Source organism: Chrysemys picta, chromosome 13 (assembly GCF_011386835.1).
Source record: "Chrysemys picta bellii isolate R12L10 chromosome 13, ASM1138683v2, whole genome shotgun sequence".
NCBI lineage: Eukaryota > Metazoa > Chordata > Testudines > Emydidae > Chrysemys > Chrysemys picta.
Window position 1 is genome coordinate 24857416 of NC_088803.1, and position 26132 is coordinate 24883547.

Genomic DNA, 26132 nt, shown 5'->3' on the forward strand with positions numbered 1-26132 from the left:
AATGCACAGCCAGGGAATCCTCTCAGCTGTCCTGCGCTTGGGTGGGTCACTGGGATAACTGAGTGTTTGCAAGTGGTTCTGCTTTGGCTGCTGCCGTGCTGCCCACACCTGTAAACTGCCCTTTACCCAGCAGTAATAGTGGGTAAATATGGCAGCTGGAGTACCCTGAGAGGCCAGGCTATTTCCTGACACTTGCTAGTCGGCCTTTTCTCCAGCAGCAGAGCCTCAGGAACGTTCACAGCATAGCCTTTGGGAACATCTCCTAGCCGGTACCAGCCACCCCAGCCCCAGCTCCCTGTGGCACCTGCCTGCCCCGTCTGTGGTAGAAGATGTTTCTAGAAGAGAAAAATTAAACACAAAGAATGAGGGCTTTGCCTGCTTGGAAGAAAGAGTGAACAGATGGAGTCTAGTCCTCTGATCCTGCTCTCGGAGTGTGTCCTGCCGGGCCTGCATGCTTAGCCAAACAGCTGGGCCTCTCCCAGCTTTCTTTGGCAAGTGCAAACTTCTGTGCAGCCAGCTTCAGTGCCTCCCGAGGGGTTCTGGCTTCTGAAATTCCAGCTAGGGCAGCAACAGCAGATGGGCTTAGATGGTAGCAAAGGGGAGGCTTAGTGGGCAACATTTCACAGAAGCTCTTCAGATTTCACTGTTCTAACAGGAAAAGAGGTGTGTGAGACTGTGTGCCTGTGTGTGTGTGTCTGTGTGCCTGACTGCATGCCTGTGCCTGACTGTGTGTCTGCGTGCCTGACTTTTTGTGTGCTTGACTGTGTGTGTGTGTATCTGTGTCTGTGTCTGTGTGAGACTCTGTGCGCCTGACTCTGACTTTGTGTTACTGAGAGATGGGATTCAGCAGGACCAGCAACTAATATGGGTATGGTGTGACTCCAGTTGGTGCTTTTGTGCTGTTGTATCCTACACCTTCGTGCACCTTTCCATCGTCTGATTCTCTTGTCACAGCCCTATCCCTCCACCCCCTCTAAAAGTAAATTATTTCTCCATGAAGCACAGCATTTACCTCACCATTTGTGTTGCCTGGGAGTGGTGGGGCATGAGTCAGAGATGAGTCAGCTACTATGCGTAAGTAGTTTTGTAGCTGTTGGGCCTAATTTTCACCTGTGGTATCTCAGGCACTATTTTGTGCTTGCAAATGATTGTCATTCCCCACCCCTGCCACGCATACACACACTCATTCTTCATGGAATGCTGGTCCCGATGTATATTCCACACATGGGAACGCATGCGTGCCATGCACCCGAGTCCGGAAATTCTTCTAAGCAGTGTCTGTTGGCCTGCTCCATAGATCTCCTCGTGCTCCCAACTAAGGGTATAAGAGACAGTGCAGGCCGACACCTCTCCAGTTCCTTCTTACTACCACCTGGCCTGAGTCGGAATTCTGTGTCTTCTCTTCCTGCGGCTGTTATAACACCTATAAAGACATTTGTAAATTGCTATTTTTCTTAGCTTACTAGTTAGTTAAAGTATCAGAGGGGTAGCCATGTTAGTCTGGATCTGTAAAAAGCGACAAAGAGTCCTGTGGCACCTTATAGACTAACAGACGTATTGTAGCATAAGCTTTCTTGGGTGCTTATGCTCTGATATGTCTGTTAGTCTATAAGGTGCCATAGGACTCTTTGTCGCTAGTTAGTTAAAGTTCATAGTAAGTGTGGTTTTTTTCCTTAGTTGGGAAATCCTTCCCCAGGTCTGGGACTATGCCCACGTTTCAAGAATTGCATGTCTTGCCAGTTCTCCTTCTCTATCAGCAGCGAACATCAACGGTGAGGCACCTATCCCTGCAAAGTGCTGTATCTTATCGCTCCTTCCCTCCCAGGAACCGAGGAGCTCGTGAGCTTCGCCTGAGGAAGTACCTGATGGAGAAGGCTATGAGGCCCCTCTCCTATCTGGGCCAGGGAGACCCCTGTACATAGGCCTCAACTTATGAGCAGTGCTCCTCCAAGCACGTGCCTAGGAGCGGAGCCTCCAGTATCTAAGCCCAAAGACTCCTCTTCAGGGGCTTCCTTTGAGAGTAGAGGGCACTCATGGGCATAAGGAGAGAGATGTGCTCCCTCCCTGAGCTTGTCCAGGTCAGGTGAGGCTTAAAACAAACAGAACCTAAGGACCAGCTCAGCTAAAGACCCCCAGGTTGGAGGGCAAAGTGTGGAAGAAAAAGATCCCCCAGTTTTGTCGGCTATCTCAGTACCAAAGTATAAGGACCAACATTCACTGGTTCCATCTGCGAGTGCTGGTCTGGATCCATCATCTCTACCTCCTAGCTTTTCAGCTGTGGGCACGCTGGGTCCGTTGGACTTGGCCTCTGGAACTCCTTGGACACTGGGGCGTATAGAGACTTACATAACATTACAGGATATTTTCCTCGCTTCTCCAAAGTCTCTCCTTCTCTCCCGCCCAGCCCTCTTAAGGGATATTGCACCAGAGGAGGAGTCTGTGTCGGTGTCTCAGGAGCTATCTCACCTCCACCTCTCTGGCAGGAGCACTCCAGTACCGATGGCCCAGCCACTACCGGTGGAGCAGTTTTCGGACTCGGATGTGTTGGAGGTGGTAGCTGCTCCATTATCTCCCTGGAGACAGTCGAGCCCTGACAGACAGTCTAAGTGTCACGCTTACTACTTCTCAGGGTATGACCTCCTGAGGCACCTCTGGTACCGATTTCCTTGAGGTCCCCCACAACCAATCGATGCCCTTCTTCTGGCTTTGTTGGGGGTCGTGGATCCGTATGCTAAGCATCTGGGCCCTTCTCAAGAATCGTACTGCACCTCTCCCGTCTGCCAACTGGATCTGTCAGTGTACGAGGAGGAATAAGTTGACCCAGATCTGCAGATAGTGACAGTTCTGATGGGTGTCTCTTCATCATCCCTGGATGAAGTGGTCACTTTTTCCTCTCTGTCTCTGCTGGATGACAATGGGCGGTACCATGAGCTACTGCAAAGAATTGCCAGTGAGCTCCAGATCCCACTGGAGGAAGCCCAGGACCCTCAACACCAGCTTCTGGATATTTTGAAACCTCAGGGACCAAGCAAGATGGCCCTCCTGGTTAATGAAGCCAGCCTAGAACCAGCCACAGTATATGGCTCAATCCAGCATCTTGTACCCCTACTCTGAAGACAGCTGAGAGGAGATATTTCATTCCCACTAAGGGAGCTGAATTTTTGTTCTCCCACCTTGCCCCCATCTCACTGGTACAGGTAGCTACAGAAAGAGCGTGGTACACTATCAAAGGATCACCCCAACAGACAAGTGCTCTAAGAGACTGGATCCCCTTGGAAGAAAGGTCTTCTCCTCCAAGGCCTGCAATTTCATGTTGCTAACTACCAAGCTCTGTTAGTGAAATATGACTTCAATAACTATTCTGGGCTTGCAAATTTCATAGATAAGCTTCCCACAGAGGATAGAGCCCAATGTCGGTCCTTTATAAATGAGGGAAAGCTAATGGCAAAAACAGCTTTCCAGGCCATAGTGGAAGTAGTGGATACAGCTGCCAGAATCTGGCCTCTGGCTTAGTCATGAGGAGGAATTCTTGGCTGCAATCATCAGGGTTTCCTAGGGAGATCCAGAACGCCATCTAGCACTTCCCCTTTGATGAATCAAATCTCTTCAGTGAGCGAACAGATGAGTCATAGAATCCTAGAATCGTAGGACTGGAAGGGACCTCGAGAGGTCACTTAATCCAGTCCCCTGCATTTAGGGCAGAACTAAGTATTATGTAGACCATCCATGATAGGTGTTTGTCTAACTGCATTCATTAAAGGACTCAAGTCCCTGCATTCATTAAAGGACACTCCGTGTTCCCTGGAAATTTACTCTCCAGCTCCCTGGAGGAAACACTAGAGACAGCCTTTTAGGCCAAGGCCACCCCCTCCTCATGCAATTTATTATTATCACCTGGCGGAGGTCAGGTCAGCAACAGTTTCTCATAAAACTTCTGGTAGCTCTAGGTGCTGCAAAAATAGAAAAAGGTCTGTTTTGTTACCCACAAGGATGATAAACTTTATAGGAGCATCATTGGACTTGGTTTCAGTGAGAGCATTTCTCCCCGCTGACAGGTTTCACATAATGAGCAATCTGGTTTCACGCATTACCTGCAAACCAAGAACTACAGTGCACGTGTCCCTTTCACTGTTAGGCCACATGCCCACACATATTTACGTGACACTGTTCACCAGGCTTCACTTGCGATACCTACAAGCTTGGATCCACTCGATCTATCCACCAAACAAGGACCACATCAACTGGAGTTATTGCCCACCTCGCCTGGTGGTAGAACCCGAAAAAGGTCATGGTGGGTGTTGCCTTCAACCTGCCCACCCTCAAAGCCACCATTGTGATTGATGCCTCCCTTCTAGGTTGGGGCGTTCACCTGAATAACTACACTGCTCAGGAAACCTGGATCCCACGAGAGGCCAGGCTACGTATAAACGTAGGAGAAGTGTGGGTAGTCCGCCTTGCATGCAAGGCTTTCCTTCTGGTAATTCGCTCCTTCCATATACAGGTGATGTCAGACAATATCACCACCATGATGCAAATAGGGCAGATCAAGGTCTCATCCCCTCTCCTTGGAAACTGGCTCTCTCTGTCTCTCTATTGCACGTATGGCATCTGCAAAGCAACATTCTATAGATGCAGTTGTAGATCTATAAGCCATTTCAAGGCCTTCTCTGTGACATGGATATCATCCAATTCACCTTTGAATCCAGATTTGGGACACTGTGTTATGATGTGTTCAATGTTTGGATGCTCTCACTGCAGTCATGCAAAGGTGAGTCTTTGATTTTCCACTTGTACATCAAGTAGCCACATCTTCTGTGGTTTATTCAAATGCAGTTCAGTGTGGTCCAAAGTATCTGTGGCAGGACAAAACTGGGAGGGCATTTTGTTGTGTCAGCAATAATGTGCTTGTTTGGAATGGTAGATGAGGTCCAGACACTTCACCATTCCCTGCCCAGATCCAGAGACATGAGATGGTCACGTGTGGTCCAAAGTGGTTTTCACAATTTCAGGCATTGTTGGGGTATGTTATCCATAACCTGCCAGATGGGAAGTTCTGGGTAGTCTGGTGTGTTTAAGTTCTCATGCTGTGGCTATATCTCAACGGATAGCTGGGGATTCGGTGTTTGCTAATACAGAAAGCCACAGTAGAGGTGTTGATTTTAAAGGTCCCATGATGAATTGCATGGTCTAATTCAGCTGCCTATCCACAAGTTGGGTATGGCAGCTTTTTGTCCTCATTGGTGTACAGTACTCTAACTGAGTACACCAAGGCCAAGGCCGATGTTTGTAGCACTGAGGCAGTTGATCTCCAGCTTGTTCCTGCTAACTTTCGAATTATGTTGATGCAAGTCTTTGCTTTGGAGGCTACTGTCTTGAGGTGGTCATGCAAGGTCAGTGTGTGGTCAAGAATGATGCCAAAATATGTTGGCTTTGGGTCTTAATACACAGTTTCACCACAAAACTCAACAGAGTGTTTTGTGCGATTCTCTTGTCAAGGTGGAAAGTAGAGACTACCAATTTGCCCGAATTTGGTCTCAGATGCCACTTTTCGAAGTACTCCTCCGTGATCTTAAGGTCGGATGTAAGGGTCACTTCAAGTTCTTTAAAGCTATGAGCCTGAGTTGTAAGTGCCATATCATCAGCATACTCAAAATAGTGCACTATCATTTCAGGTATATCGCTCACATATGCATTGAAGAGGGTCGGAGCAAGTACAGAGCCTTGTGGTAGCCCATTATTTAAAGTGTGCAGCTTGCTGGTTTGCCTCTGAGGTATACGAACATCCTTTGGCCACTAAGCATGGTGTTCAGTAGCCTGAGAATCCACACACGGGTTCACTTTGGCCAGTTTCAGTAGCAGACCATCCTTCTAGACTACGTCACGTGCTGCTGACAGATCAATGAAAGCATTACCAATCTTGAGTTTTTGTTGGAATTCAGCCTTAATGTTTGTAGTGAAAGCCAGGACCTGGTCACAGCAACTTCTGTGCGGTCGAAAACCAGCTTGCTTCTTGGGTAGGCTACTGTCCACTGTGGACCCGATTTGGTTCACAATCATACGCTCCATCACCTTGTAGGTGGTGCTCAAGAGAGACTGGCTTAGAACTAGAAGGGTGATCCACAGGTTTCCCAGACTTTAGGAGTGCAATGACCTTGGCTTCTTGCTACACACAGGGAATTTCAATGGTCTCCAAAATGTAGGTGAAGAACTTCTCACCCATTTCCATGCCAGTGAACTCAGGTTATATAGGGACTCAGGACAGACACTGTCTTTTCCCACTGCTTTGCCCAATTTCATGGCTGCAATGACTGCATCAGTCTCCTTACTTGTGAACAGTCCAGACCATTGAGATGATGGAATGCATGTGGATATCACCTGCCAGAGTTAAAGCTGGAAGCCATCAAACTTTGAGACTGGTGCATCTGGAATCACATCATGATGCAGGCCACTTACCTTCCAGGTATCCACAGCTCCAAACTGAGCAGTCACTTCTCGATGGACCATGCGTGGGAGATGAACAATTCAGTCCTAAGCGAGATATTCACGCAGTGGGCACACCACAGTGGGACTGTCGACACTCACCAATTCGCCCTTCGAGACCATGGCAACATGTTCCATGACCTACCTGCCTATCCAGGAAGATGGCATTTTTAGTAGCTATCATTTCAGCCAGGAGGGTCAGCAAGCTGGGAGCCATCATTGCGGACCCTCCTTATTACAGTTTTTCACAAAGAAAAGGTTTCCCTTCGCCTACATCCTAAGTTTCTCCCCAGGGTTGTTTCTGAATTCTACATCAACCAAAGTATTCGCTTATCTGTACTTTTCCCAAAACCTCATGCTTCTGCTGAAGACAAGAGACTTCACTGCCTCTGTGTTTGACGTGCCCTGGTGTTCTACCTGCAAAGAACGAAACCCATTAGGAAATCATCAAGACTTTTTATTGCCATTTCAGGCAGATCGCGTGGGCAAACCAGAGGATTTCTAAGTGGATTTCAGGATGCATCCTAGAGTGCTATCGGGAAGCAAAGATCCCTCCCCCTGTGGCTGTCACAGTTCATTCCACGAGGGCGCAGGCCACCTCCACAGCATCCCTACATGATGTCCCACTACAAGACATTTGCAAAGCGACCACCTGGAGTTCTGTCCACATGTTCACAATGCACTGCGCTTTAGTTCATGCTGCGGATGCAGCAGTGGGATCTGCAGTGCTGCAAGCATCTTTGCTACCAGCTTCCAAGCACCCACTTGCAGTCTGAGCACTGCTTGCCAATCATCCACATGTAAAATACACACAGGGACCAGCACTCTAAGAAGAAATGGAAGTTACTTACTGTAACTGGAGGTTCTTCAAGATGTATGTCCCTATCTGTATTCACTACCCGTCCTCCCTCCCCTCTGCTTCAGATCCTGTTGGATTTGCAATAAGAGGAGGAATGACGGCAGCCTGCACTGTCTCTTATATCCTTAGTTGGGAGCATAAGGAGATCTATGGCGTGTGTAGGGGCCAATGGACACTGCTTGGAAGAATTTCTGGACTCGGCCGCATGGGGTACTTGCCTACTCACATGTGGAGTCTGAAAGAGCCTCCAGGTACAGTAAGTAACCTCCATTTTTTGCACCCACAGTTAATTGTGGGTGGCAGTCCATAGTGGCTGGGCGTTGAACAGGCCATCTGGGTCTGGTACCAGATGCTGGGTGTGATGCTAGGCATGGAGAGAGCTGGGTGGAGCTAGGAGTTGCTGAGGCCAGAAGGCAGCACAGAGGAGGGAAGCATCCCCACACCTCGTGCGAGTGGCCAAGGGGGGCACCGTGCAGAGGGAAGGGTCTGCTGGGTGGTTCTGGGTGCACTAGCCTCTCACTATCTCCCCCTGCAGGAGAGCTTAGTGATCGACAGGCCCCGTGTCCGCAAGCAGACCAAGCACTACAACTCCTTTGAGGAGGATGAGCTGATGGAGTTCTCGGAGCTGGACAGTGACTCCGACGAGCGGCCCACGCGCTCGCGACGCCTCAATGAGAAGACGCGGCGCTACCTGCGGGCCGAGTGCTTCCGCGTGGAGAAGAACCTACTCATATTCGGGTGGGTCTCATCTGGGATCTGCATGCCATGTGAGGCTGGGCTGACCCCAAGCGCAGCTGTGGCTCTCGGGTGGTTTGGTGTCACATGTTTGCTGTTGTCTGTCTGTGCCTGTCACAGGCTGCTGCACAGGAGGGCATGAACCTGGCAGGGAGCTGCAGAGCTAGTGCCCCGCCGGGGGGACCTGCTGCGTGCCCAAACCCCACGTCTATGGGAGGAAGTGTGGTTCGTGGCTAGAGCATGGGCTGGGAGTCAGGACTCCTAGGTTCTTTTCCTGCCTCTGCCATTGACCCAGTGTGTGATGCTGATGAATCCCACCCCTTTCTGTGCCTCAGTTTCCCTACTTCCCCAGGGACTGGCCAGGCTTTGTCCATTAGTGTCCCATGCAGTGTTGTGAGCTCCCCACTGGAGGGCACTAGAAAAGTGCAGTCACTTGCAGTGTTTACGGTGTGTGTTTCTGCTCCTCCAGCTGGGGGCGCTGGAAGGATATCCTGACCCACGGACGGTTCAAATGGCACCTGAATGAGAAGGACATGGAGATGATTTGCCGGGCCCTCCTGGTCTATTGCGTCAAACACTACAAGGGAGATGAGAAGATTAAGAGTTTTATCTGGGATCTGATCACTCCGACGAAGGACGGCCAGAACCAGGCCCTGCAAAATCACTCAGGTACTCTCTCTCCCGCCAGTTATTGCTCAGCTGCCAGCACGCCCAGCTTTCAGTGCCCAGGACTAGAGAGTTAAACTAGAGCGGGTCCCAGAAGCCACACAAAGAGCCAGAGCTGGGCAACAAGGAACCGCTGTGTCGGGGCCAGGGGGTCACAGAACTGACTTGCATCCAGACCCTGGAGGCAATGGCAGAGGGGGCTCTCTGATACAGGAGATGGCCAGCCCTGGCCCAGCTGAGAGGGAACCTTGGGCTGGAGAGTTAGGGCACCAGACCAACCTGAGCTGTCTGATCCTGAGGCCTAGATTGTTACTTAGACCAGTGAACAGGCTTGGGCCCATCAGGGATGGGGGGCAAATGTCGCCTGCAGAGTGCAGCCCATAGTGGCCTTTATTCTCAGAACTATGGAGGTGTGGCCAGTGCTGGCTGCATGCTTGGACCTGTGGTCTCTGCAGGCAGCCACACTATGTTAAAGATGACTCCACTCCATTCTGTAGTCGCCATCCCCTGTGGGACACTGCTTGTCTGTAGATCCCCCAGCGCTTCACAAAGGGTGGGGGGAATCCTCATCTGGGGTACTGAGATCTAATACAAATGAGGCCTGGCACCTGGCTGCACCCCTTGGCGGGGCACTGTGTGGGTGCCCCGATCCATGGCACAATGTTCTTTAAGTTTGGCAGCTCATTCCGGCTGGCTCCCAGCGCTGCCTTTCAGTAGTTTGTCACAGGTGAGCCATGTTGAAAGCTGAGGCAGCTGCTCCCGTTACCGCTCCACAGGGCATACCAGAGGCTGTTAGCAGTATAAAGTGTGAGGCTCTCCCATCCGGTGCAGGAGAAAGCAGCCGGGCTCTGTGGTGGATTTGAAGTCCCAGGTCCAGTCTGGAATCCCCCCATGCCTGGTGCTGTTGGGTTACGTTCACGTCCAATGCATCTCTCCCTGGGCGTGAATGACGCCATCGTCTACTGTTCTGAGTTAATATCGCCATTTCGTCCAGCACTCGAGCCATCTCAGTAGGATGGTCCGGGGCTGGGGGATCAGGTGTGTGCTGGTCAGACCAAAGGAACCATGGCACACACCTGGGACGCTGGCAGAGCTGCGTCACTGGGCGTACACCAGTGCACGAGCATGAAATGGAGCAATAGTAAAACTGATAGGGTGGCACTTACGGGCTCACATTTCAGTAATGCAACGAGCAAGGGGCATGGTCCGTTGAGGGTCATGAACGCTGCACTGCAGTTGCAGCACTGAATGTAACCCAGCTGGATCCCTAGCAAGGGGAAGCCTCGGAACCTCTCAGTCAGCTCCTGGGGAGGTCTCTGCTTCCATGAGTCTGGGCGTGCGGCGGGCAATACAGGACTGAATTCCAGCCCATGCCCCGACCCTGTGCAATGGCAGCCACAGCAGGGAAAGGTCTGGAGAGCGGCTGAAGGGGAATTGGTCCTGTCCTGAGAGGAGGAGTGTGTGAGTTGGGCCTGTCCAGGGTTAGAGGGATTCATGCAAGTAGCGAAACGGCAATAGCTGGTTGGAATGAAAACACAGGGAAACGTGGCCAGGGAACCAATCCAGGGAATAGACTCCAAGGACGACTCCGCCCCCACCTGCGTGGCATAAGGCTGGCTCTGCTGTATAGAAGAGGTGAGGATTCTGACTGGCAGGTGCCATGGGTACAGATCTGCTTGGATGCCATCTCATCAGGGGTGTCTGGCCCTGATGTCTGTGCTGGGTTCTGCTGTCACCTCCATCCGGAGAAAGCTGGAGTAGCTTTGGTGGGGCTACAGTGGAGCTGAGTTTAGAGCCTGAGCTGGGTCTGCTTTGTGTGTTAGGGAAGCGCTGAGCATTGGCTGTGCGCAGCAGTGCGTGGAGATGTGGATGTGCAATGGCACTGCAGAGGGTGCGGCCAGAGTGTATTGGGGAGAGCCGTGGCTGGTCTGGGCCTGCTGGTGTGGAGCGGGGAGGTGGGTTGTGTGAGGCAGAGTGCAGATGTTGGAGCACCTGCTTCCTGTCCCAGCACACAACCTGACATCTTTCCACGGGCCTGTATCTGACAACGTCAACGTTCAGGCTGCCGAGAGCCTGGGCCAGCTTGCTTCCGTTCTGTGGACGGGGTTGCCAGCAGCGGCGTCCAGCAGCCTGTCCTGCCAAGCCACCTCCTGCGCTCAGAACTGTCCCATGCATTTAGGCTGCTGGGAAGGTGTGGATGTGGCATGGCCTGACCTGGTTTAACTAGGGCACCACGTACGCATGGCTCTGCTATGGGATTGTGCCTGGACAGACACACTGGGTATGCTGCCTGCCTTTTCTCTGGCTCCCCCACTCCCGCCTGAGCTGTGGCATGAGGGTTAAAGAGCATTACAAGGGCTGGCTTTCAGTCCTTCCAGCTGCACTGCTCCTGCCAGCCAGTGTCTGTGTCCTGTCTGATCCAGCGCATTTATCAGGTGCCCATCAGGGTGGTGTGTGGCCTGCAGCAGTGCCGCTAATGCACTCCCTCTCGCTGTTGCAGGGCTGTCAGCCCCAGTGCCCAGGGGCAGGAAGGGGAAGAAGATGAAGAACCAGATGCTGCTCCCTGAGATAAAGAACGCGGACTGGCTGGCCAGCTGCAACCCCGAGATAGTCCTGCACGATGACAGCTACAAAAAGCACCTGAAACAGCACTGCAACAAGTGAGTGTGAGCCCCTGCCCTGGGGGGACTGCGGCGCACACTCCATGCTGTGCGTCCCGCCCTGGGCCCAGAGCGAGGCCATATGCCCCCAGCTGGCGTCGTGCCACTGGGCTGCAGCGCAGAGTCTGGAGAGGAAGGGGCAGGACGGACCTGGGCAGTCAGTATGGAGAGGCCAGTGGGGATGTTGGGTCGGTGCCCACTGGGTCGTCAGACCTTGGATAGTTCTTGCCATGCTGTAAAGTGCTGTAAAGCTGCAGCCCTACGGAATTCTCATCTTCCTGCCGGTAGGTGCAGGGCACTCCCCACAGCTCAGCTGGCATTCAGGATACTTCCGTATTGTCACAGCTGTCTGTGGTCAGGGACTTGGGAAGCAGGGCTGGTCAAATACCTGAGCACCCCATGGTGCAGACTTGTGCATTAGTGGTAGCTGGAGGGGGATGGCTCTTGGGACCCGGGGGCGGAGCCTGGAGTGGGATGGCTCTTGGGGGCCGGGGAGGCGGAGCCTGGAGCGGGACGGCTCTTGGGATCCGGAGGTGCGGAGCCTGTAGTGGGACAGTTGTTGTGACCAGGGGGAGGGGTGGGAGAGGGCGGAGCCTGGAGGGGGATGGCTCTTGGGACCAGAGGGGCAAAGTCTTGAGGGGGACAGCTCTTGGGACCTCGGGGGGGGCGCAGAGCCTGGAGTGGGACTGCTTTTGGGACCCGGGGGCTGAGCCTGGAGGGGGACGGCTCTTGGGACCTGGTGGGGGGCAGCTCTTGGGACCAGAGGGGCAGAGTCTGGAGGGGGATGGCTCTTGGGGCCTGGGGGGAGCTGCTCTTGTGGGCTGGGGAGGTGGAGCCTGGAGGGGGATGGCTCTTGGGGCCCTGTAGGGTGGTGGCCAGCTCTTGGGGCCTGGAGAGTGGGGCCCAGCAGGTACAGCTCTTTGCAGGGAGAACTGAGAGACATTATTTTAACAAATCAGTAACCCAGAGCTGTTTCCTCACCCACTCAGAGGATGCTGCATCCCAGCTCCCAGCAAGAGCTCTCCTAGCCATGAGCACTGTAAGTAGCGCAGCCCCCTCCCTCACTGGGTTAGGAGTGAGGTGTGTCGCTGCCATTGCTGGGGAGGCGGGTACCCAGCCTGGCACCTCCCCTCTCCTGGTGAGCTCCTTCATGAGTGTTTTAAGCCTGCTTGATTACAGGGTTAGTGAGGTGAGATCTCTGATGCCCAGGTGGTGGGGATCAGGCCCACAGCCCACTGAGCTGATTAAGGAGCCTGTTCCCTGCCAGCCTGAGCCGTTTTCCCATGTGGACGGGGCCTGCTCTCTAGTCCCCATGTTCCAGCTTCTTCAGGCCTCCCCTCTTGGGGCTGATGTCCTGCTGTGTCACAGTGCGAGGGGCAGCTAAGGACAGGCGAAGCTGCTGCCATGCCTGCGCTCAGCCTTGGGGGGTGGTGTCATGAGAAGGGGAGTGGCTTCCCACCATGTCTGTCCTGGTATATAACCGCACACGCTGCAGGCCTGGGCAGCGATCCCCACTGCCCCATGCCGCCATACAGACCAGCTGGCCCATAAACACTGTGTGTGGGGCTGTGCTATACTGGATCCTAGCCCAGTGCTCTGTCTGTATTGACCTGCCCCTTTCCCTTGGCAGGGTGCTGCTGCGGGTGCGAATGCTCTACTATCTGAAAGCTGAAGTGCTGGGAGAGGTGGCTGACAAAGCCTTCGAAGGGATCCCGGCCAGGTATGATGCTCTCAGCAGCCTGGATCGGTTTGCATGCCCAGCTGCGGAGTTACAGCGACAGATATCTTTGGCTGCAGCGCCCCTGCTGCATGAGGAGCTCCCTGCCTGCTCTGCGCTGGCATGGGGGAGCTGCCCAGCTGCTGTCTAGCTGAAGTCACCAGCAGCACTGTGCCAGCGTGAGAGGGGTCAGTCACCTCACAGTGTCTGAAGCCAAATCCTGCAGTTCTCACTCAAGCAAAACTCCTGTTGCCATTGGTGGCGGCTCTGCCTGAGTAGAGACTGCAGGATTGAGCCCTAGAGGCTGGCCCTGCAGCTTAGAGAGCTCCCTCTGCAGCGGAGCTGAGCAGGGACAGCGGGCTCCTTTGGCCAGGGGACAGGACCACTGCTCCTGTGAAATAACACCATTCAGAACTGCGCTGGGCTACATGCATACACATGTACACATGGGTGTGCATGCTGAGGCACATGCAGACCCCCTACGCTCATGCACTCCCCAGAGATGCACACACGTGTGCAGGTGCGCGTTAATTTGAAGCTTGATTGGCTGGAATGACTTCACCTAGTGCAGAGGGCTGCGGCTAACCCTGCCAGCCCCAGCGTGCTGGGAATCAGGATTCCCCACAGTGCAGCCCAACAAATTCACTTCTAATATGAAGCTGTAGCCCCCAGTCAATCCTGACCTAGCCTGGGCACCCAAGCCAGGTGGCTCAAACCATAGTGGAGCATTGCCTGCTGGGACCTGCATTTCCTCCCTCTACTCTGCAGGGAGCATGGGGGACTGAAATGGCTGCAGCCCTCTGGCTCCTGAAGTCCCCAAAGGGATGCTGGGTTGGGCAAAGCCTGGTAATTGCCCTGGCGTCACATAACGAGCAGTGGCAGAGGGAGCCACCAGGATGGTAGAGGAGAGCAAGGTTTGCTGAGCTCACTGAGCCTGATCCTTTATTGAAACCCTCCGCTTTCCTGTCTCAGCAGACGCTGCTGCTTTCCCAGGGTGCTCCTGTGCCCAGCACAGGTGCAGTCAGTCTGTGTCCCAGGAGCTCACTGGAGGGAGGCCAGGGAGGGTGCTGCCTGCCACTCTGAAGGCTCGGTGCACTCCAGCAGATTGCTGCTTTCCCTTGCTTTTGCTCTGTCGGTGGCTGGTATCTTTAGTGGAAACTTTCCCCAGCCTTAAAGCAAATACCATTCAAATGAGCCCTGGGAGCTCATGGGCCAGCCAGGCTGAGTAGGATGGGTGGGGGCTGGGCCATGCCCACCATCCCTGTCACACAGGAGGGTCCTGTGACACGTGTGTGTGTGTGTAGGGGAAGCCAACAGCAGGATTCAGCTAGCGCAGTGTCAGTCCAGATTGGGACCATGACTGGTCCCCTTGGCGTCTGGGGAGCTCGCACACAGCGGAAGGCAAGACCTGACCCCAGTGTCTCTGGAGAAGCAATCACCAGAGCGCTATCAAGGCAGAAGGCTAGTCCCCAGCTCCCCCAGTATCGCCCACTCAGCTATCTGCAGAAGCAGGGGTTCCCGGGGAGTCCAGAGCAGGGTGCATTCATGGCCTGTCCCTCTCAGGGAGCTGGACGTGCTGCTGCCGGACATCGACTACGTGGAGATCCCAGTGGACTGGTGGAATGCAGAGGCCGATAAATCGCTGCTTATTGGAGTTTTCAAACACGGTATTGCCCTGCCAAGTGCTGCTCCCCGCCCCGGTGTGCTGGGGTACTCCCGCTGCCCTAGCCAGGAGCCAGGAGTGGCTGCTGAGTTCAGAGCACCATGCCGATGTTCCAGACCCCTCCCCAGGGCGAAGCTAGTGGAATGTCACACACGGGGTCCCACCCCATCCTGGGTGCTCCAGCGAGGAGCCCCAGGAAGCCGCATGTTTTTGCTGCCATGACCTGGCAGTGCTGAGCACTCATGTCCCGGACATCCACTCCGGGCCAGCTCACCTGGGGGCCGGGCTGAGCCAAACCGCCTGGGGCTGTAGCTCCATTCGCTCTCCCAAGTTGCAAGGAGTTGGGCCTCGCCCCATGTGACTCAGTAGAGACACTCCAACACCTGTGTTCGCCCTGATAAAGGGGGCAGAGTGGGGCTAGCAGGCGCTGGTCTGTTGCAGAGCGTGGCCATATCAAACCAAGCGCCTGACTCAGGGACTTGGGGGGAGCATCCACATTCCTGGCCAAATTCTATCTCAGCTCAATACATTCTGCCTCTTGAAACTCCTCTTGCAATTTCCATTGGAGACAGGAGTCTGTACTGCCTGTCCTAAACTGTTACCCTGGTGCTGCGTTCCATCCCAGAAGTGGCTACATCTCTGGGGCAGACAGGTTGATTCCTGTGTGTCTGTCTCCCAGACAGAAGGGCTGCGGATTAAACAGCTGCCATTTGTTTGGCTTTGGATGCTTTGGGTGAAACTTGCTATTGAGGCGCCATGTCATCTGTGGGCCAGACAACAAGGTCCTAACTCTGGAGACAGGTGCACTCAGGCAGGCCCCACTGGCACAGCCAGAGTTTAGCCAAAGCCGGTCCCGGGTGGCCTGGCCCCTGGCTAGGACAGTATCCCGTTTAATGTCAGCTGTGGTGTTGGCAGGTTACGAGAGGTACAACGCCATGCGAGCAGACCCAGCACTGTGCTTCCTGGAGAAGGTGGGCATGCCAGACGAGAAGCTGCTGTCTGCGGAGCAGGGCGTCAGCGATGGGGCACAGGATACTGCAGAAAGGTGGGTGGGGGCAGGAGGAGGCAGGGGTCTGGCTGGCTCCTCAGAGCAGAAGAAGCAGGACCAGCGTCATGCTGTTCTCTGGGGGTGAGCATCAGAATGGAGTGAGAGCAGAGAGGAGGGTAAGCCAGCAGCCCAGCAGGGTGCCTGTGCATGCAGGGCAACAGGGGAATGCCAGTGTTTGCTGGGCATGACTGTGTATCATAGTGGGAGAGGGCAGGCAGGGTACCAGGTGTGTGGGAGCTGCTCCCCTGGGTGAATTCCCTCAATGGGCCAGGGAGGTGCATGTGCCACTCACACTCACCTAGACGCAGGTTCTCCCACCCAGCTAGGGGTACTGACACACGCAAGCCCTTTAGATGCTGTGCTGTGCTGTGCTTTGGGGAGCAGCTCATTGGCTGCGGGGGTGAGGGGCTGATCAGAGAGTTCACAGCCCCCGATTGCAGGAAATGGGGAAAGAAGTGCTGGCTGGCTGGCGTGCTCTAGCAGGTGGGTGAGCGGCGATGTGTGTCACCAGAGAATCCCAGAACTGAGCCCGGAGCCGGGACTGGTGCTGGGTTCTTTGCCAGCTTTGCAAACATAAAGGTTGAGAATGTCCTGAATGTCAGTTCCCTCCTGCAGGTGGAGATCAGGGAGCAGGTCCATGCTCGGGCATATGACAGGAGGGCAGCCAACAAGGGTGCCCAGGCAGTGTGAAAGTGAGGGAGCTGGCTCTCACCTTGCAGGCGCTGGGGCATTGCTGGGGTGGGCAAAGGCTAATGCTCTATCGGGTTGTTTTGTCTAGAGGAAACGTTGAGAAAGAAGAGAACAGCGGAGACAGAGTGGAGGGGCTGCCACAGCAGGAGGTGAGTGGGGCTTCCCGCAGATGAGAACAGCTCCTCTGCCCCAGCCAGGCCTGCTCCCTGCTGGCTCGGGAGACACCTGGTGTTCTGCCGTGGCTAGGGAAAGAGCAGTAGGCTGGACCCCCACCTTTCCCCCATGGCAGAGCCAGTTTGCTGTTAGTGGGGCTCAGCAGGGACAGCTGTTGGGAGGGTGCCTGGTGCCCAGGCTGTCTGTGACTGCTCCCAGGAGCACCGTGGCTGCTGGGACGGAGCGTGCGAGTGAGTGACGTTGCTGCACGGGACGGGTCGGTATCCTTTGGAAATCCCCCCACTGTGGGATCCTGGGTGTTGGTCTCCAGTCAGCTGATTCCTGGATGTGCCCAGGCCGGCCAGTCAGCAGAGATCTCACCATCTCACTGCCAGCAGAGCCCTACCCTGTTTGGCTGAGGACTTGGTTACGATAAATGCCAAGACCGGCTCTTCCCATGGGGCTGGGCTAGGACCAGCCCCAGGCAGGAGCCTGATGATCAGTAGGATCTCAGAGTGCTTGGGCACCTCCTCCACCACCCCCAGCCCTGCAGTACCTCCACTAGGGCCAACATACTGGGTGCCAGGGCAGCCTGCCCATGCCCCCTTTCCCCAGCCTGGCACCTAGCTCGGCCCAGGGCAGCCTAACCCCCCCCCCCCAGCCCAGCCCACCTCCCCCAGCCTGGCACCATGGCCTAGGGAACCCCAGCCTGGTATCTAGCTCAGCCCCCTGCCCCCCGCCTGGTGCCTAGCCTGGCCCAGGACAGCCCAGCCTCCACACCTAGCACCCAGGGGAGGAGAGCAGAGGAGGGGAGGCACTGAGGGGAGGGTGCAGAGTGGGAGATGAGGCAAGGCTCAGCAGGGAAGGATTTAGAAGGAACGACTCTGGAGCTGCAGGGTAGCGAGTGCAGTGATGGGGCCTGGGCCGGCCAGCAGTGAAGAGGGGCCAGCATCATCAGCCCCACCCTGTGCTGTCCGGGTTCATTCTGACGGGGAGGGCAGCACAAACCCTCTGTTCAGCTGCTGATCCTCACAGCTGGGATCCCCACTTACCACCCTTAGGCTGGCAGAGGGAAGGGCCCCAGCAGAGCCCCACCCCTGTCATGTGCTGCCCCTGCAAATCACTCAGCCCTGAGCAGCAGCTGCTTCTCATCTGAGATCCTGCGGGGCTGAGGAAAGGCTGTCCACTCTGTCTCCAGCAGCCTCTGTGTCTGGGGGGAACTGACATGTTCTCTGTCCAGGCGCCTTCCTGGGGGCAGCAGACTGAGCTGCACAGGGAGAACAGGCGGCTTCCGAAGCCCAGCAGACGCTGCAGCAATGCACATGCCACTTGTTTGACTTGGCTCCACAGAGGCTGCAGCTTGTGGCACATTGAGACGCTTCCTCTTAAAAGGACCTGGGGCAGCAGCCCTCCACTCTCCCCAGTATCTGCATTAGCCGTGCTGTGCTCTCCCTCTGTAGCTTTAGATCCATGCTGCTGGGTCTGCCTTTCTCCAGGTAACTCGACCCCCTGCGCCCCCAACTCCCTGGGAAATGGGACTCATGCCGAGTGGGATTGTCCAGTATTCCCGCACAGGACCCTTCCCACAGCCCCTTTTCCCTGTCCAGTGCAGACTGGTCATAAAAGGCCCCAGTGATGTCACTGCCCCCTGCCCTGGTCAATAATCCCCCAGCCTGGTACAGCTTACACCCAGCCAGCTTTCCCTGAGACCTCTTCTCTTCCAAGCTACCCCCTTGTACCACTTGGGCTGCACCACTCCCAGCTGTGGCCCACTGCTGTCACCTTCGACATCACTGAGCCAGGCAGGAGTGAGCCATCCGTCTCTCCAGGAAACAGCCCTTGCAGGCTCTGAGTGTGTTCACTGCTCACATCTGAGCCCCCAGTTTGCACCTGTTGCCCTGGCGTCAAGGTGCCCAGAATGGAGGGTGGGATTGCCAGGGCCCCTAGAGATGGCTCTTCCCCTGCCCATGGGGTGGTGCTTGCTCTTTCTCTAGAAGGCCCTAGCCTGGCTAGGGCGGGTGCAGCTCCAGCAGGGGCAGCCCGCAGGCAGACAGTGTGACAGAGTTTGAGCCGTCCTGCCCATCAGGGTCTGGCCAGACAACCCTGGATAACACACCTCGCTGTCCCACTATCGCTTCCTCCACTGCTGCCTCCAGGAGAGCTCAGCCACGGGCTAGTGGCCCTTCTGCCTTGTTTGCCCCACTCCTGCCTCTGCCCCTTGCGAGTCCCAAACCTTCTTCCCTGCACCATGGATCCGTCCATCTGCAGGATTTGCCTTCTTCCAGAGGGCTCTGAGACAGCACCTAAGTCACCCTGGCTCCATGCCTCTTCCCAGGGCCTGCAGGGACACCCGATCCTGCCAGACCCTTCGATGATGCCAAGAGTTATATGGACTGTCCCCCACCTTAGTGCAGGGTAGCTGGGCCCCAGAGCAAGGTGCAGGATCAGTGCGTCCTGGGCCCGGCTCTGCCCTCTCTGGGCTGGCAGGGGCTAGGGTCACACCCTCTCTTTCCAGTGGCTCCCTGGGAGCACTGGGCCCTTCAGCAGCAGCTGAGCTCTGCACTCTTCTGGGCTGCTCTCCATCTAGGGCAGAGCACATGTTGCGGGGTCAGCGGTTCTCCCCGACCAGGGAGTCCACTGTAACGCCCCAGAGCGACACAAGAGCATTAATGTTCGTGTGGCCCTACCGGGCAAGGGCCAACATGGGGGAGCGTCTGGACTGGGACGTGAGAGCGGCTCCCTGCAGCCAGAGAGTGAGGAGCTCCCATTGCTTGACAGGGGCTGCCTGCAAACCCTGCAGCTAGGAATTGGGAGCGGACGGGCGTGTGTGGCTGCTTGGATCCTTTTGACACCTGCTCCTGGCCGGGTGGGCAGATGCTCTCCTCTCAAGGTGGATTTTGATGACCTGGGTCTTACTTTTCCTGCAGGACTCTGGGAATTTGTGTGGAGAAGCTGCCGAGAAGCAGGATGACAATGTGGCAGGTGAGGCTGTGCCTTCTGGACGGCTTGCTCTGTGTGTGTGGCACTCCGCGTGGGGGCCCCTGCCCAAAGCTGGGGTTACTAGGCGCTGTAGTAACAGAAGGCAGCAGGAAGGCAGCGCTATGCAAGACATCTGTGCTGTTAACGTCAAACTGTCCAACAATGACAGTGTGTTCTTAAACAGCCGGCATGTACCTCTCTGGGGCACAGAGGACAGCTGGGGAGCCCTGGGTAACAACAGTGGGGAGCTGAACTGTGCCTTCTGGAAGCACTGATCACACCCAGCCCCAGGGAAGGAATTACCCCGTTACAGAAGGCAGCAAGCAGGGCCAGTGCTAGCAGCCCCCTTGCAGAATGGAGACTGGCCGAATGAGCCATTGGCCACGCCGCCCTCTCGCATGAGAGCTGGGCATGCTTCAGGGTGACATGGAGCCGGCTCTTGTTCCAGCCCCTTTCCCCAAAACTAGGCTCAGTTTGAAAGGACCACAAGCCAAGCTGAGCTGTGATGCAGGGGTCCAGAAGGAAGGGCTCACGGATGGTCAGCCAGCCAGCCCCTGGCACCCTCACCTGCTGCCCTGGGGAATGGAGGCAGCCGTGGCCTGGCCCTGATCCTCTGGCCCCTCTGTGTGAGGGGTAGGGAGCTGTTTAATGAGCCCCGAGCCTGCCCGCCCACCTGCCTCTGGCTGTGTGTGTTAAATATTAATGTCCTTGCTGATGTTTGAAGCCCAGGATGGCTCCGACTCAGACAGATCCTGCTGGCCTGTCTCGTCCGCCCTCACAGCCAGACTGCGGCGGCTCGTCACCGTCTACCAGCGCTGCAACCGCAAGGAGCTGCCCCCCCGAGCCGAGATGCTGGTGCCCAGTAACCATGGCTACTGGCTGCAGGAGGAGATGTTCAGGAGAGCTGCTGAGATGGACCCGGTGAACAAGGAAATGCAGAAAAGGTAACAGAGGGGACTGGCCGACAGAGCAGCTGAGCAGGCCCTTTCCGAGAGTCAATGGCTCCTGCGTTTACCCAGTGAAACTCCCAAGAACAGCCTCTGTCTTCCCAAGGCAGCCAAGACAAGCTGGCTCAACATCTCCTCTCAGGCACATGCCCTGCCCTTGTGGCCAGAAAGCGCCTTCACTCTCCCAGCCGGAAATCAGGTGCCTGGGGTAACACCTGCAGGGCAGCTCCCAAGCCCCCAGGCAGGCACCAGTATGGGCTGGGTCTGGACCTCATTCCATGTAGGCTGGACCAAGACTCAGCCTCCTTCAGGAGCTATTCCAGCTAACAGCTGTTTGAAAGGAGGAATGAGGGGGATTTCTGGTGGCCTGGGTTACACTGCTGGGCCAGACTGGGCCATCTAGTCTGGCTTCCTACCTCCTGCAGGGGCTACTGCCCCGTGCTGCCAGGACACACCAACTTGGGCCATGCCATGTGTGAGGGGCTGGGGATCCTTCCTGCCCCTCCACCTGGACCCAGAAGCATGAGGTTGGATTACCATCCTCACAGCCTGAGCCTGTGTCACTAGTGTGCCCAATGCCCAGGAGTTACCCACTGCTTTTGAAATCCAGCTACATTGACTGCCCTCTATGGCACTGGCTGGCACAGCAGGAGGCACAGGGTCACTGGGTAGAGGAGCATTTCCTTGCACTGGGTCTAAGTATGCTGCTGTTTAATTTAATCAGGCAAGCCTCTTGTTCCCCTATGACAGGAAAGCAGAGACTGGGGCACAGTGACAAACCATCTGTAAAATTAAATGCCCCAATCAAATGCCTTTGCTCTCGTGCTGCTCAGACAGAAACCCGGGGTGAAATTGCAAATCCTTGAACGGGGCACTCACCCAAACTCCAGCCCTTCGTCTGGCAAGGGCTGCTGCCATTCTCAGCAAGGCAGTGCTGCCCTTGCAAACATGCGCCCATCCTTGAGACTCCTTCATGGACAGGCTGATCAGGATTTCTCCCTGCAGGGCCTTCTACCTTTCCTTCTGTATCTCCTGCCAGGGAGACTGAGCCTAAGTGGAGTTTAATGAGACCCACTTAGTCTAGCTCCAAGGGTGAGTCAGGAGAAGAGCTCTGCACCTGCAGGTGCTTCAGCCTGATACCCAGTTGTACAGGGTATCTGTCTAAGAAGTTGCAGATTGGGGAAGTTCTTTGGGAAGCTTTGCAGATCAGGAGAGCTCTACTGAACTTTTCATCCAGCTGTCTGTACCTGACAACTACAGACTGTATGGCTGTCTGGGACTGGGGCTGGCTGCTCTACATCACTGGGGTGAGCATGTCCCAGACTAAGCCACTACCTCTGGTGGTGGTTCTGCAGCCTGAGTCAGCCCAGTTCCTGTTGGCCGAGTGTCCACATCACAAAAGCCACTATTGCCACAATGGTACCAAGTGGGCCCCTTATTCATGTCTGAGCCAAGAGGGCAACAACTGGCTGGCCCCGAGGAAGTCCCTGAGGCCATTGTAGGGAAGTGTGTGCAGAGCCTGTTCTGGGGGTGAGGGAGCACTCTGCTCCCCGGGGCTCTCCAGCTAGTGCCTCTCACTGGCACCAGACACAGTGGGAAAGCACAAGACTATAAAGAAATATGTCTCATGAATATGCGTGTCTCTCCCTGCCCTGCAGATGGACGAGAAGGGAGCAGGCAGATTTCTACCGCACTGTCTCCTCCTTCGGGGTCATCTATGACCAGGAGAAGAAGGCCTTTGACTGGACCCAGTTCCGAGCCATTTCCCGCTTGGAGAAGAAGACAGATGAGAGCCTGGAGAAATACTTCTACAGCTTCGTGGCCATGTGCAGGAACGTCTGCCGTCTCCCCCTCTGGAAAGAGGACGGTGAGTGGAGGGGACACTGCCAGCATGTGGGGCAATGGTCGGGAGGCCCTCTTGGACCAGGAATGCCCTGGGAAGGGCTGGAACTGGTGCCGTTGGGGGGATAGGAAAGTGGGGACGACAAATTCTAGTGACCTGCTCATATCTTTGCCGATTGGCTGCCTGTCATGTGACCCTTTACACCTGATCAAGCAGTAGGCTCTTTCCAGTGCCACAGGCTCTGGCTGGAGACCTTTCCTTCCTGATAGCCTTGGCGGAGCTTGCACAGCGCTTACCTCACCATGGCCAGTATGTCCCTGGCATTTTGCCAGCCCTCCCTGGATAGTCCAGAAAAAGAAGTAAGAATAAAACGAGTCCTGACCTGAGACAGGAACCTTCAGCAGCAGTGGAGGGAACCAGACAGCCCCAAACAGACGTCTTCAAAACTGAACATGGCCACTGTCTGATACAGATGCCCTGCCCTGCTCATAGTGTAGCCATGTAGCCCACCTTCCCTTCCTGTCACTCGTGCTGATACAGGCCAACTGCAATCCAGAGCACGGCCATGTCCCAGTCACTGCAGGACTTTCTGTTAGGGATGAGTTATCACAGGCTGAGCCATCCTGGAAGTCTACAGTGGGCTTGGGGAGGTCGTGGCCAGCTAACACACATGGCACCAGCCCTCTAGATGCTCCCTGTGTTGCCAGACTAGCCGCCACATGGCACTGAAAAAATCAGAGATAGAAAAATTACCCACAGGGGATTATTGAACATACAATGATTTGCTTTCAAGAATAGCAGCAGCAGTCTCATCCCTGAGCAGTTCCTGGAGTGCCCACCTCCAGCACAATTCCTCGCAGTCATTGAGCCTCAGGAAATGCCCTGTGTAAACCAATGTGTCAGCAGGAGTGTTGTAAGCAAGACACAAGGAGTAATTCTTCCTCTACTCCATGCTGGTAAGGCCTCATCTAGAGCATTGAGTCTAGTTCTGGGCACCACACTTTGGGAAAGATGTGGACAAATTGGAGAAGGTCCAGAGAAGAGCAACAGAAATGATTAAAGGTCTAGAAAACATGACCTCTGAGGAAAGATTGAAAAAGTTGGGTTTGTTCTGTCTGGAGAAGAGACGAGAGAACAGTCTCCAAGTATGTAAAAGGTTGTTATAAAGAGGAAGGTGATACATTTTTCTCCTTATCCACTGAGGACAGGACAAGAGGCAATGGGCTTAAATTGCAGCAAGGGAGATTTAGGTTAGAAAAACTTCCTAACTGTCAGGGTAGTTAAGCACTGGAACAAATTGCCCAGGGAGGTTGTGGAATCTCCGTCGCTGGAGGTTTTTAAGAACAGGCTAGACAAACCCCTGTCAGTGATGGTTTAAGGGACTGGACTCTTGAGGTCCCTCCAGTCCTACATTTCTATGATTCTGTGCGTGGTGGGATCCCTGCTCAGAAGAAACCATACATGTTTGAGAAACTCCCATGGTGCATCAGTTACCATTGACCTCCCAAGGTACCACAAGAGCCTGCTCTGGTCCTGCTTGCCAAATCAAGGCAGCACAGACTGGAGTTGATGGGAGGGCTCTGAAATACCCACTGGTGAATTGCTACCCTTGGGACAGTTGGTGAAGGTGAGAAACTCTTCTTCATTCTGGCTGGTTAGAGAGAAAACTTAGAAACCAAACCCTGGCCAGTTTAGTTACATGTGATTCCAGGGTCAATACCCAAGAATCAGGAACTTCACATTGTTCCCAGCTCCTCTCCAAATGACTCTTGAACTATGGAGACACAAACTAGACAAGCAGCCCCACCAATTTCTAACTTGTTGCTTCTCCATGGTGCAATTTGCAGCAGAGACAACACTGACTGGTAACCACTAGATGGCGGTGATAAATTTCCAAAGCTGCTGTTGCTGTCACCCCGACAGTTCTTCTCACACCTGTGAACCTCAGCCAAACAGTAACCCCCAATGTACAGCGTAGTAGCAAGGTTTGGCCATATACCCTTCTGAGCTCTGTCTAATTAGTAATGGGGTCTCTGCCTCTCTCTTCCCATTGTAGGTCCACCTGATCCCAGCATCTATGTTGAGCCAATCACTGAAGAACGTGCTGCAAGAACGCTGTACCGGATTGAACTTCTAAGGAAGGTCCGGGAGCAAGTGCTCAAGTACCCGCAGCTCCATGAGCGGCTCACGCTGTGCAGGCCCAGCCTGTACCTTCCTGTCTGGTGGGAGTGTGGCAAGCATGACCGAGACCTGCTGCTTGGCACAGCCAAGCACGGACTGAACCGCACTGACTACTACATCATGAACGATCCTGAGCTGTCATTTTTGGACGCGTATAGAAACTATGCTCAGCACAAAAGAGCAGGTGCCCCAGGCCCAGAGAACCTGTGCTGTCTCCATCAGATGAACTCCAAACTCTACAGTTCCCCTTCGTACTGCCAGATGGAAAGGACCTGTGAGTCCCTGGAGAATGAAGCTGAGTGCCAGATCAAGCTTGAAAACCTGGAGGATGTGCTCTCCCGGGCGGAGGGCAGTCCTCAGGACACGAGCTGCGACACATTCCTGTCGACAGTGCGGGACATCATTTCCATGAACTGTGATGAGAGCTCCTTGCCGGACTCTCTGATGTGCATGATGTATGAGGAGAAGGCGTGTCCCAGTGAGCACAGCTCTCTCGCCCGTGACAGCCCCAGCTGCACACATGTCAGCAACAGTGCTGCTAAATTTGCTGAGGGCAAACTAGATGGGGATGAGGACCCATCCAGCTGTGAGGCTGAGGCCATCAGAGAGACCTCCTTCCTGGAGAGCTTGCAGATGGGCTGTGACCAAATGGATAGTCCCAATGAAGGCAGGGAGCTTTGGCCCTCAGCCCCAGCCAGCCAGCCCTCCAGGAGTGTCCCCACCGAGATCAGTGATGCCTTGCAGCGGGCCAGCCCAGGGCCTGGGTCACCTGAGCTCACCAGTGCGGAGGGGGTGATCAGCCTAGGCCTGTATGGGCCCAGTCTCCATAACTTGGAGATAAAGATCCCACCGGAGCAGAGGTTCATGGGCCTGTTACACGAGAAAGGCTTGGAGGATAAATCAGTGCCAAGTCAGAGCCACAGCGAGGAAGAGGAGGAGGAGGAGAATTCTGAGATGGCAGCAGATGCTATAGAAGGATTGAGGGGCACCCCGGAGGCCAGGACTGATGAGGACCCCAAAGCTAATGTGCTAGTGGGGGAGGAACCTGGTTCTAGCCTTCCTGCTCCCAAGAACACTTGCCCAGAAGTGAATGGTGAGGCAGAGCTTTCAGGACAGGTGGCATCGCAGTGTAACAGTGGGGCAGGGGATGGGGAGGCCGACCACAAGAGCGCTGCAGAGCACTTGCCAGACTGGCCCAAGAGCCTCCCCCCAGCACCCAGCCCAGCTGCAGCTGCTCAGCCGAAGCTCCTGAACGCTGGGCCCGCCAGCATGGGAGGGGAGCGCTGGGAAGCTGGCTCTGCTGCGCAGATGGCGGGCGGTGTGGCCTGGCACCTGGAAGGGCACAAGCTGAAGCAGGAAGACGATGAATGTGAGAACAAAGACGAGGAAGAGAAAGAGGGCACTGGCCAGAGCCGAGGTACGGCAGTGTCCGTCTGGCAGGCATGCCCATGCACCCTGTGCAGCGAGCCTGTGTGTGTGCCAGCCTGCAGCATCAAGTGGCAGCTGCACCT

The 26132-nt window shown here is 55.1% G+C and overlaps 1 protein-coding gene across 14 annotated transcripts in view; it reads left to right on the plus strand.

The window, feature by feature from the left end:
• Positions 1 to 26132, plus strand: part of CHD6 (chromodomain helicase DNA binding protein 6) — a 203331-nt gene that overhangs the window by 152669 nt on the left and 24530 nt on the right. For 12 of the 14 annotated variants that reach the window (XR_010592225.1, XM_065565660.1, XM_024105115.3 and 9 more), the window contains 11 exons: positions 7875 to 8077; positions 8544 to 8743; positions 11241 to 11400; positions 13031 to 13120; positions 14681 to 14784; positions 15696 to 15825; positions 16607 to 16667; positions 19599 to 19653; positions 20375 to 20594; positions 22256 to 22464; positions 24497 to 26038. Coding sequence is in view for 13 of the 14 variants with exons in the window: in XM_065565660.1 (XP_065421732.1) it covers positions 7875 to 8077; positions 8544 to 8743; positions 11241 to 11400; positions 13031 to 13120; positions 14681 to 14784; positions 15696 to 15825; positions 16607 to 16667; positions 19599 to 19653; positions 20375 to 20594; positions 22256 to 22464; positions 24497 to 26038 (2974 nt within the window). In the remaining variant the exon portion in view is untranslated. The remainder of the gene's footprint in view (positions 1 to 7874; positions 8078 to 8543; positions 8744 to 11240; positions 11401 to 13030; positions 13121 to 14680; positions 14785 to 15695; positions 15826 to 16606; positions 16668 to 19598; positions 19654 to 20374; positions 20595 to 22255; positions 22465 to 24496; positions 26039 to 26132) is intronic. The other 2 variants (XM_042854957.2, XM_042854958.2) reach the window with 2 other exon arrangements.